This window comes from Macrotis lagotis, chromosome 8 (assembly GCF_037893015.1).
Source record: "Macrotis lagotis isolate mMagLag1 chromosome 8, bilby.v1.9.chrom.fasta, whole genome shotgun sequence".
Taxonomy (NCBI): Eukaryota; Metazoa; Chordata; class Mammalia; order Peramelemorphia; family Peramelidae; genus Macrotis; species Macrotis lagotis.
The window spans coordinates 192,919,386-192,931,871 of NC_133665.1; the positions used below are offsets into that span (position 1 = coordinate 192,919,386).

General features: G+C 49.7%; 1 protein-coding gene across 1 annotated transcript in view; it reads left to right on the top strand.

Moving 5' to 3' along the window:
- The window catches only part of ELMO1 (engulfment and cell motility 1), a 251,108-nt gene that overhangs the window by 56,245 nt on the left and 182,377 nt on the right, over positions 1-12,486 (top strand). Inside the window, exons 10-11 of the mRNA XM_074199240.1 lie at positions 5,869-5,973; positions 12,378-12,486. Of these exons, the coding sequence (XP_074055341.1) occupies positions 5,869-5,973; positions 12,378-12,486 (214 nt within the window). The remainder of the gene's footprint in view (positions 1-5,868; positions 5,974-12,377) is intronic.

Consider the following 12,486-nt stretch of genomic DNA (forward strand, 5'->3'; position numbering starts at 1 on the left):
TGGGGGAGGGGTCCATACCTGATGGGCACCTAGGTTTTCCTTGGGTCAGAAATTGGGGCTATTTCCTCTGTGTCCCCCTCTGGCTGGGGAGGAAGCTCCCCTGAGCAGGGCTAGTAAGGTGACTGCCACTTGTCCCCTACTGAGATGGGTGGCTGCCTGGAAAGGAGGAGGAGGAGAGGAGCCTTTGGCTATCATAGTGCCAAAAGCTTTGGAAGCCTCTCAGGAAAATGAGAATGACAGAATTGAGGGGGGGGGGGGGGGGCTTTTGTACAATAGATCGGAGGGTGGCAGGGAGCCGAAGCTTTTTGTTCCCTGATAAACTTGTCATTTATTCCCAGAGTCTGTTCAAGGAAGATTCGTTTGTAATGGATTCAATCGTCCTGGGTCCTAGTCCTTATCTACCATGCACAGAGTTCAGTGAATTCACCCCCCAAAAATGTAATTCAGAAATGGATCCCTGAGAGGCTTCTTTAGTATTTTTCAGCTCCTTGCATTGTCCAAAATAACTTTTGCTCCTCTTTTATGAAGGGGGATGAGTCGAGAAAAATAAGAAAGCATTAACATATCTACATCCTCATTTGCATTTTTTTTGCCTGAGACTGCCCTTGATGGGAGCAATACGGAGTTCCATAATGTATGAGGTGAAGAGTTTCCAGCGCTGCTGTCACATCTTATTAAGACCAGCTGGGCTGGCCATCTTCAGAGAGCGAGGAATGGGCGCCTGGCTTTCTCCTTGGACTCTCCGTTTTCTCTGTCCTCCAGAGTTCTGAGGGAGCCTTGTAGCTGAGGGAGGGAAGGGCAGACCTAGGGGTCTCCAGAAGCGACGACCAATCTTGTGATCAATGGATTGTGCCCAGAATGCGAAGGAGACAGGAAAGGCTAGGCTTTGTTTCCTTCAAACCAAGGGATGGCTACAGCTAGTGTTTTCCCATTGGGATGGGGAGGGGCAGAATAAATAGGGCACTTACTGGTTGATCCTTACAACCCTGAGAGGCAGGGGGTAGGTGACTTGGCCAAGGTTAGGAATTGTGTAAGGTTGGATTTGAACTCGAGGCTTCCTGACTCCAGGTCTGTTCTATCCATGGAACCAAAAGCAGCCTCCACAATCATGATTATCTCCAATTTATCCATCTCCTTGTTCGTACAGAATATTTGCTTGTTCAGACTTTGTCAATCTTTGTCTCCCCAGCTCTTAGCTCACCAAATGCACAGAGAGATGATGAACGGTAGGGTCACGGCCTGCCCCAACTCTACTCCTTGGTGGTTGGCAGCTAGAGTTCCCAGAATCGCAGAAGGCATGGGGCAACCTTCAGAATGGCGTCTGGCGTCCTAGCAGACAGACTCCCATTGACCTGAGCTATGAAACTTGGGTGTTAAAATCCCGTTTGCCAAATGACTGGCCATGCCGAAATGATCAGACAGAATCACATGCAACCGCTTCCCTGCTTCACATTTTAAGAGACCCATTTCCTATGTGAATGCATCTTGTTTCATTGCTTTGTTTTTATTCAAGGACATAGAGTGGTACCTGGTACCAAGCAGCCGATTAATAAATGTTTATTGATCGATGGACTTTTTATCAGCCGATATGGGGATAAGGGGAGAAAGGTTTTATTAAGGGTTTTCTAGGAGCCAGGTCCCATGCTTGGACTAGAAAGATTCAAGAGGGGCAGGGGCTGCCCTGTTGGAGGGAGACCCCACAGGCAGGAGTTTTCCCATAGATTGCATCAGATCCCAGAACACGAGACACCTCAACCCAGGCCAGCCTTGCCAAGCCCCTGCTAGGTGGTGGTTGAAAGGCAACTAGGGGGCTCTTACTGTGTGACGGGCCCTGTGCTAAGGCCTGGCCATGTGAGATAGAGCTTGCCCTCAAGGAGGAAGGGTGTCTTCCACTGGGGAGACAACCAGTCTGGAGGTTCTGGCCCCAGAGGAGGTTTTGGACATGGTGGGCCAGAGATGAGGCATGATGAGGGGACTGTTCCCCAACCAGAGGCCAGGGTCTGAGGATCTTGCCCAGCAGATACCAGTCCCACAGAGCACACAAAGTGGATGACCTGCAGTTCCTGAATCTGACCTTCAGGGCCCACAGCTTGGGCAGATGCTCCAGGGTCCATGACCAGAGCCAGAATTGAACAGAAGAAAGAGAGGGGCTGAATGACATGGAGAATGGAGGTGGGGCCACCAGCCGCTCCCTAAAACAAACTCCAGCTTCTTAGCAGTGCCTTTCTCCGGTGAATGCCTGGCCACAAATGAAGAAAATTTCTGTCTCTGGAGAGTTGTCATGGCAGTTGGCCCCAGAGGTCATGGAAGGACACATCTGGTGTAAGGAGAAGCACAAAAGCCATCAAAGTCCAACCTTGATGGACTTGCTCATCGCATCAGTGCAACAATCAGGGACAATTTGGGCCTCTCTGTGATGGAAAATCCCATCTGTATCCAGAGAAAGAATAAGGAACTTTGAACCAAGACTAAAGACTATTACCTTCAAATTAGAAAAAAAAAAACACTGTTATCTTATTATGTAATTTTGCTATCTCTTATACTTTATTTTTCTTCCTTAAGGATAAGATTGCTCTGTCATCACATTAAACTGAGACCAATGTATACCATGGAAACAATGGAAAGACTAACAGACTGCCTTCTGTTGGGGGTGGGGGGAGGGAAGCAAGAATGGGGGAAAAACTGTAAAACTCAAAATAAATAAAATCTAAGAACAAAACAAAACAAAACAGAACTCCATCAAAGTAGGCATTGGTGATAAGAAAATGAGCCAAGCCAGGCCTGGAATGAGAGCCAGAGGGGATGGGCAGCTAAGGCCAGCCTTGAGGCCTGCACCACTTGGGAAGATTGATGGGCCAAGATTCCCCAAGGCGGGAGCTGGCGGTGGGGAGGTGATCATAAAACATGGACCGGCCAAGGAAAACCACAGTTCAACTCTGATGGGGTGGGGGGACTTGTGATATAAGGTCTCGAGGTGGCTGAATGAGGATGCTGGCAAGGAGATGTCAGGTTCTGCCCGAGTGTTCTGGTGGTTTTCTATCTTTCCTTAATGGGTTGGCACCATTTTTCTGAAAGTAAAACCTGCGTCCTTGGAGAAGAGAAATGGCCGTCCTCTGTAGCTGGGGGGAGTGCTGTCTACCATGATTCACTTCTGCGTGGAGTTACAAATGGATCTTCGAATGCCCAGCAGAGGGGTGATGAAGTCATGGGGGGGTGGGAGGAAAATTTCAAGCAATTCATCAAAGCCCTTGCTGTTTCGATTTCAAGGCAGGTAGAACAACAACCCCCAAAAAATCTGAAATGAGAAAGGAAAATAAATCTGTGCCTCTAGCATCTCATAAATAACCAAAGACGGAGCTGCGGTGGCTCCCTGGCCTTGGCCGCCTCTCCCTGGCTCTCATCACTACCCCGGAGCACTTAGATGCCTGGCTGTCCATCGGGTGATCATGCCTCTCAGAACCACAATTTATGACCTAACGGGGTTTCATTGTCGATATTTTGAGAATCTTGCTAAGAAGCCTAGGATGCTAAGGGGGATGCTGTCTGTTTTTCAATGGAGAATAAAACCCACCCCCATTCTTGTGCCTTCAGAATGAATGCTCCCTATCCAGATTCTAGTGAGTCTTCCTAACTTCCTAACTCACAGCAATAACATTGAAGATCCCAGGAAAGTTTCTGACCTCTGTGGAGTCAGAACCAGAGAGGAAGAAAAGACAAGATAGGACAACCTGGTGGTGGGGAGTGAGCTCAGATCCAACTTCAGGCACCAGCTGGGTGAGCGGGCCAAGTTCCTTCACCACTGTCTGCCTCAATTTCCTCCCACCTGCAGCCCAGGGTTGTGGTAAGGATCTCATGAGACCATAATTGCAAAGGGCCCTCAGAGTGCTGGCACATGGAGATGCCCCAGTTTAACTGAACTATATCCTTCTAGCTGAAATTCTGAAAACAGGGACCTTTGGAAAGGACCAGTCTCCTTGTAGGTCCTCTTCTGGCTTGAAGCAAGCCCTAGGTTGAGTCAGACCTAGGGAAGGGTTTTACATCTCTCTGTGTTGACTGATCCATCCCTGGAAGCATCGGGGGCTCACTGACAATGAACCGGGTGCTTCTTCAAAGACACTCCAAAATTAATGATTGAGTTTTCTGACCAGAAGGGAAATGAAAATAGCCTGTGTTGATTGTTTTTCTGCTTTTACAAAACTCCATGGAGTCCTGGCCTGGTGTCTGTGGCACGACGGCTATCTGCCCGGTCACTACTCCTTCACTGACCCGCATGGGTGGGGAGTTTCTGAAGCATCTTCCCCTCTTCTCCCCCAGTACAGATGAAGCCTCTGATCATCTTTGAACCCTTTTATCACTCAGATCTATTTGTCTTTGCCACTTCTGGGTTTTCTTTCAAAAATTCTATACAGTTGTGGTTCTTTGGACAGGACCTCTTGGAAATCATCAGTTTACTTTTTGGTGTCTCTTTTTTCCTTCTCTTTTCTTTCCTTCCCTATATTCACTGTACAGGTCTATGGAGTTCTGAATGGGCTTCCTTGGACAACATGCCTCCTGCCAATGGTATTTGTCCTTCAATAGAGAAGCTCTGCAGTTCAGTGCTCACAATCCTGGGAGTATTGAATTTGGAGTTTCTTTCAGGTTCTTTCAGTTCCATTTCAACAGTTTGGGGCCATTTTCTTTTTTGATTTCTTAGAATGTATGTACAAGCTTTGTGGTTAATTATACTTTCTTGGAGAACACAATGGTTTAAAGTTGTCTGTTCTCATCTTGTTTCCTCGTTTAGTACTTTATGAGAGTAAATGTAGTTATGTTTTCTTCCCATTTTCTAGTCTTCTGATTTTGCTTTTATATGTCTTGTTATAGCATTGCATTTTTTAGTTCTTTCCCCATCCTGCTGGCTTGTTGGGGGTTTTTTCTGTGTCTACTACTTTGGTAAGGTTTTCCAGTTTCTATTCTAAATTTTTTATTTTCCATCCAAATTTTCCTTAAAAGATTTACTCTGATGGTTTATCTTTTCCTTATTCTATTTTAGCAGGCTTTCCATTCACTCTTGGTCCTTAAGACCAACATAGTCTCTTCTCCAAGGTTCAACTTGTAATTTAGCAAGAGGAGTGTGGGAGAGCCAGGGTGGTAGAATCTGAAATACCAACCTTGGAGTCCAGGTGGGCATGTGAATCCTCCCTCAGAGCAGCTGCCTCAGTTTCCTCATCTTACAAAGGAGTGGATAGCTTAGTTCTTTTCTCCTAACCTGGAATTTTATCTCATCATAACTTACCATTGCAATTGTCTTTTCTCATTCCATCTATCTGTCCACTAGCACTGGCAGGTCTTCCCATTGACTGTGTCTCCACCATTTTGTTTGGCTCTGCAATGGCTAGAGTGAGTCCTTTTGGGCAGCCTGGGGGGCCCTGGGCAGTGACTGGCCTCAATGAGAGCTCCGTGTCCTCGTTCTGGACGCTTCCTTTCTGCCCCTCTCGTCCTCTAGGGCCTCCTCCTGTATACACTTCTCTCCTCTGGCAGAGTGGAAGCTCCTTGAGGACAGGGACTCTGACGCTTTTTCCGCCTCATATCCCTTAGTTTACAGTAGACACTTACATTGGTTATTTGCTTACATCATATTGACTCTGTTTTGGTAGTTCACCTAGTTGTACAGCCTGTGGAGTAGAGACACTCCCCCCCAAGATTTCTGAGGCTGGTCCATTTTAAACTTTCTCCTGCCTCCAGAAGGAGCCCCACCTTTTGAGGAGGGCATCAGGGAGACTGGGGGTTTCATGAAGCTGAGCCAGGTCATCTGGGCCATGGAGGAGAGGCCAGCAGAAGGGAGCTCCATGTCACTGCTGACACATCACCCTCCTTGTCTTTCCACAGAACCATGTGAACCCCGCCATGGACTTCACCCAGACTCCCCCAGGAATGTTGGCCCTTGACAACATGCTGTACTTTGCCAAACATCACCAAGATGCGTATATCCGGGTAAGTGTGCTGGCCGGTCCCCATCTTTGCCTTTCCTGTGGAGTTTAAATCAATGTTTTGTGAACATGACCCCAGTCTATTTGAGAAACTATCCTCGGAAGCAAGAATTCAAATGCTTGGGTCAGAAATGGTTGTGCTCCTTATCAGTAATTCTTCAGGACAGAGAGAGTGCTTCAAAGAATGCTGCATAGAATTCGATCAAACAACAGTTACTAAACATGTTACTGAACTATATGCATACATGCACATACAGGCAGATCTCTTTGGGTCCACATCCCAAAGAACTTCTGGAAAACTTAGCGTGTTTTGTCATGACACATGATGGTCTCAGGGTCCTGTGCTCTCTGACACCGGCACATCTGGGAACATGGCGGTTGGCAGTGTGCACCACCAGCTCAATCCAGGATAAATAGGACCAGGAATGGATGGAAGGCCCTGGAATCAAGGGGGGGATTGTAGCTGGGGCTTGGAGAAGGCTGGAGGCAGAGCGAGGAGGGAGGGCAAACCTCTGAGGGAGATGGGAGACACTGATTCCTATCCCACTGTCCCCTATAAGGAGACTGCATCAGGAAGTCCGAAGGTCTGAGTTCAAATTTCACCATGGTCAATCCCTGAGGGGCCTTTGTCAGGTCATGTTAGGCCTCTGGGGTCCTTCCACTCCAGAGCCAGGACCCTTCACATGGAGTCTGGGGCCTGCTTCTCGGGCTTCCCCGGACCATCTGGGCCTCCTACCACCCCCTTGGATCTGTGAAGCCCCAGATGAGCCTCCTCTTGGTCTCCCTGCCTCCGATCCTTTTCTCTCCAGTCCTGCTTCGGGACCCCTTCTGAAGTGCCACCATCTCTCTGCTGTTTCACAGGAGGCTCCAGGGTCTCCTTCCTCCCCCCCACCCCTCTTCTGGCTGCCTTTCCATCTGGTCGCATTCCCCATGCCTGCCAAGGTCCAGGATGGTACCATCAGCCCCTCGCCCTTCCTCCCTCCCACTTGCCTTAGTAAAGCCTTCTTCTATGTCCCATCACGTCCCTCAGTGTCCAGGCACCCCATCCATCTTTTGGACAACTGGAGGGCAGAGTTGACCGAGCCCTGGGCCAGGATCCAGGAGACCGAGTTCAAATCTAGCCTCAGATGCTTACAAGCTGTGTGACCTGGGGCAAGTCACTTAACCCCATTTGCCTCAGTTTCCTTACCTGTAAAATGAGCTGAAGGAAATGGCAAGCCCCCCCCCGCCAGTAACTTTGCCAAGAAAGCCCAAATGGGGCCAGGAAGAATCAGATGTGACTGAAGCCCAACAGTAAGAAGTTGGATTGTAAGTTGCTGGTGCCAGCGGAAGCATACCCCCAAGGCCCGGCTGGTGTCCTTCAGGGGTCTCCTTAGAACTCTTCCTTTGGGGGAGATCCTTGAGGCACAGAGAGCTGACTCAGCCCATCTTGGGTCCCTTGGGCAATGTGTCAGAGGCCAGCCATCCTTGGGGTCCAGGCCCACTCTAGCCCCAGGCCGCCCCCCCCACTGCGGAAGCTCTTCATATTGGGGCATCAATCAGCGCCTGTGAATTGCCTTAGGAACATTTTCTTCCTGAGGGACCTTAGAACTGACTAAGGCTTGGGGCCAAGGATCCCTTTCTCCGAAGCCCAGGAGTAGCCAAGTCTTTGAAAGGGTGCAGAGAGGTGTTTTGTTTCCATTGGGGAGAGGGAAGACTGATCCCCAGACTCCACTTTCTTCTCTCTGCCTCCAACCCTGGGTGGCACAGACAGGAGAGCCCAGTGTCCTTCCTGGCCTGGCCAAGCAGATACTGCGGAAGGGGAAATGGGGTCCTGCCTTGCTGTCAGTGAACAGGATGGCCACTCTTCAGCCTCTGATGGAGCTTCAGGGACGAAGCTCTCAGAGTCCCAGGCTATCCGCTCAGCCGGGGCCATGGCCATAAAATGGACATCTGGACCCGGGGGCCACAGGGTGGGTTGGGGGGAGACCGAAGCTTTCCACTCACTTACAGCACTTTGCCCACGCCAAAGGGGAAATTGGCAGCACCCCAAGCTCTGTAATTACAGGACAGTTCATAGCATGTAATTAAAGTTAATGACGAAGTAAATGATAGGAATAAAGCTTTGTGGCAGATCATTTTTGCTCTCTCCTCCCCCTGTCCCCAAAATCTTGCTGGAGGCAGCTGCCAGGCTGGCTCACATCATTTATTCATCCATTTATTTATTTATTTTCTTATTTACCCATCCATTTACTCATCTCTGTTCTCTCTGTTCATTTATTTATTCATTTAGAGATTTATTTATCTATAGATTAATTTACCTAGCTATCTATTTGCTCATTTATTTATTCATTTAATTTCTCTCTATCTTTCCATTCCTTTGTTCATTTATCTTTAGGTCTCTATTGATTTCTTTATTTGTTGAGATTATTTCCTGCCTGTGATCTGGGCCATCTGATGGCCAGTCTAGTTTACAGACACAAGCACCAGAGCCTGCAAGGCTGGCCTCCGCGTGGATTTATTTAGTGAATTGAGAAAAGTGTAGCACAGCCTCTGTGGGTGACTGCTTGCCTGAAGCCCGGGGAGGGCCTTGCTCCTTGTTCCCAGTCTAGAGCAGGGGGGCTCAGCCTTGGAGGGGAATCTTAGTTGGTTTTCTGCTGAGAATACAGGGTGGGAGTGGGGGCGGTCAAAGGCCCTGCTTTGGGGCCTGTCCCTGCCTAATGGACCCCATCAGCATCATGCTCCAGGCTGAGACCCCTCGTTTGATAGTACTGTAGGGAGGGAGAGCTGAGGGGGCTGCCCTCTGGTACCCCCTCCTCTCACGGACTAAAGCTCCAAATCCATAGTTTTTGGAGAGGAACTGGAGGAATCCACAAACCTCAGGGGACCCACATTTGGCGGGGTTATCTGAGCGGGACTGGCCAGGGTGGAGCTGGACAGGTGGACAGGAAGATCTCAGCAGAGTTCTGGCACCTTGCTTAGCTGTGGCCTCTGTAAGGTCTCTATTTCTTCCATAATTTAATTTAGAAATTATATAATTCTCATTCAAGAGGGACTGTGCTTCCCTCTCACTCCCACCATGTCCTAATTGCAATTTTGGGGATAATTGATCTGTTAGAAGAAACTATTGGAAAGCCAAGGAAGGCTGTGGCTTCACCATGTGAGCCATTCCACACCTGGAGACCCAGGCTCTCATGATGCCAGCTTTCAGCTTTCCTGATATGGCTCAACCTTGGTTTTTTTTTTAATTATATATTCTATTTTTTTCCAATTACACAAAATAGTAGGCCTTATTATTGGGCTTAGTCTATTTTGAGCCTGAGATGGTCAGAAGAAGCAACTTAAGGGAAGTGATAAATCTAAGATCCCCAAACCCCAAAGAACACAATTGAGAAGATGTGCCTTGCATGCTGTTGTTCTTTTGAAAAAAAATCTGGTGTTTTTAGTGCTTATCTGGTTCATTTGCCAACCCCACCTTCCCCCTTCTAGAACACAGCAGACTTCTAAGCCTTGATCACTGACTGTGGCCAAGGACCGCCTGCCCCTGTGCCCCTGGGCCAGTCTTTAGACATCTGGCACATGGCTCCTCACCGCATGTGGTGGCCCAACCCTTGCCAGTCCCTGCCCTTGGCCCCAAGGTCTTTGAGACACCAGATCCCATTCATCCCCCAGGAAGGAACCTTGACAGTTTTCACAAGGTCCTGAGGAGTGGGGCTGAGGATGCTTCGTGGCCTTTAAGGGGCCTTCAGAGCTCCCAAGATGGCTGGCAACACTTCCCCAGTGAAAAATCTCGGACCCTTTTGTTTCTGTTGGGGTGATGCCCTTGGTTCCAACATTACTCCTTACTGGGGGACCCCTTTATCTAGTCACGAATGAATCTGAATCTTGGCCCAGGGTCCAATGCTAGTTTGTACCAGTGGACAGGCCCAGGTCAGCCCGGCTGAACTATGCAGATGCAAGGGAAGAGTCACTCAGCCCCAAGGTCTGCTCCATGATTCCCCAGCTCCTGGAGCCAGAGGAAGGGTCCAGCTCCAGGCAGGCTGGGCCTCCAGCTGTTTAAAGGGCTCCTAATGTACTCATTACGTGGAGGATGGGAAGCTGGCCCTGGGCGGCCTCTCGCATCTCTTGGCCATTTGTGTCCTGTCTTTTTTCAATCTTCCTGGCCTCATGGGGTGCCCCCTAACTTTCACATTTATTCACATTCAATAATTCTTCTCTCATTGTAAGGTCGGGCATGCTGTCGCTGTCTCTGCACCCGCTGCCTACCCATCATGTTCTCCTGCAATTCCCAGGTGTGGGGGGCCCTCAACCCCCCACCCCTTTAGGTCCATTTCACTGGCCCTTTTACAAGATGACCACACTGAGGACCCTCTCTACCTCCAGGCTTGAAGGATGGGCCGCATTCCTCTCCAAAAGTGGCATTCATCAGGTGTTCAGGAGGAGACGGAAGTCTCTGTCTCAGCTCCTTTAAAAAAAAAGAAAAAGAGAGTGGAAGATGAGGGTGGAGGCAGAGGAAAAGGGGGAGGCTGGGCTCCACACAAGGACCCCAGGTGCATTTTGCCTTAATGTTTCATGATTGTATCAATATTTCATGATGGATGTTGGGTTTTCCCCAGGAAAACTGCTTCCAGGATAGTGAAGCCCTCCCCGGGAGCCCCCCACACCCCTCTCATGGTGTCTGGCCTGGGGCTCCCACCCTAGATCCTCTCGCTATCTGTCAATCAAGGTTTTCCTGCCTCTTGTGAAAGGGGCTCAGGGGAACCGAGGAAGCCCCTCCCCAGCCCCAAATGGAGAGCCACGGCTAGTGAAAGTGCCAAACAAACGCTTGATAGGTTGAAGACATCCATTTGGGGAGGGACAGTTTTGAGCTTTGCTCAATTATTTTATGTTAATTTATTGGGGGTAGGGAGTTATTTTTTAGGGATCATGCTAAATTGAATTAAGGCATTGATACTAGAGGCAGTGACCCTGAGCTGTTGTTCAGCTGTGACCCCATCTGGGGTGTTTTTGGCAAAGAGACTGCAATAGTTTGTCATTCCCTTTCCTAGCTCACTTTACACATGGGGAAACTGAGGCAAGGTGACATTACCCGGGGTCACCTAGGTAGGAAGTGGCAGAGGCTGGATTTGAACCCAGGAAGAAATCCCCTGGACTACAGGTGCGCCGTGGCATCCCCCAGTGGCCCTGATGTGAGAGAAGGCGGCTCTCCTGCTCTCCTGTAGGTGTGTGTGATGCTGGGACTTGGTCTAGGTGATGACTGCGGGCTTGTTTCCCCTTCGGGACCCAGGAGCGATTTCCAAGAACCAGCCCAGGGGCGGTCTGTCTCTGAGATGGGGGCTGGGGGGGGTCTTTATTCTGCATTGGAGACTTGGGAACATTTCAAATTAAGACAGACAAGAGACTCTTCCCCTTGATGACAGCCCCAGTCTGGGGTCCTGGCCAGCCCTTAGCCACCCCCTCCCACAAGCCTTTGAGGAGGCCTCTGGGAAGGCCCCCAGCCTGGGGGTTTTATTTCCCTCCCAGAGGTAAACAACAGAAGATAGATGGGCTGTCAAGGAACCAACTGAGGGGGCTCTCGGGGCTGATTTTCACATTGATTACTTAAATTAGCATTTTCTTTCTTGCCTGCTAATAAACCATCGGCCTGTATCTCCAGCCCTGATTGGCTGAGGCCAGTCTACCTGCCAAGAATGCAGAGCACCCGCCATCGCCCATGCAATATTGATACAATCATGAAACATTAATGCAAGATGCAACTGGGGTCCTTGTGTGAAGCCCAAGGTGGGGTGGGGGGTTGAGAGGGGGGCTGCCCTCAGCCTCCTCCTGCACGCCTGGCTGAATGTCACTTTTGGAGAGGAATATGACCCGTCTTTCAGGCCTGGAAATAGGGAGAGAGGGTCCTCAGTGGGGGCATCTTGTAAAAGGGCCAATGAGATGGACGTAAAGGGTGGGGGTGAGGGCCCCCTGCACCTGGGATTTGCAGGAGATCATGGTGGGTAGGCAGCTTATGGGCAAAACCTTCCTCTTCTGAGAATTCTAGCATCTACCTTCTTTTTGTCTTCCTCCTTTCTCCCCTCTTCCTCCTACTGAGCCCCTTCCTTCATCCTTCTCTTCCTCCTCTCCCTTCCCTCTTCTTCTTTGCCCCCTTCTCCTCTGCCTCCACCCTCCTCTTCCACTCTTCCTTTTTTTTAAGTTTTTGCAAAGCTGCAGAAGGCTGCTTTTGGTCCACACTGCAGAGAGAATTACAAACAGGTACTTTGTGGGGGGTGCAGGTCCCTGGGGTCCAACCTCCAGAGCCCGAGGGCCCCAGCAAGGGAGATGCTGCTTCATTGATTCCCCAGCCCCCTCCTCGGGTAGCAACTTAGCCCAGCCGTCAGGCCTCCCCTCAGCCCTGAACCCTCTTGCTGACCTCTCTATTTGTCCCCACAGATTGTTCTAGAGAATAGCAGCAGAGAAGACAAGCATGAGTGTCCTTTCGGCCGCAGCAGCATCGAGCTGACCAAGATGCTGTGTGAGATCCTGAAAGTGGGCGAACTGC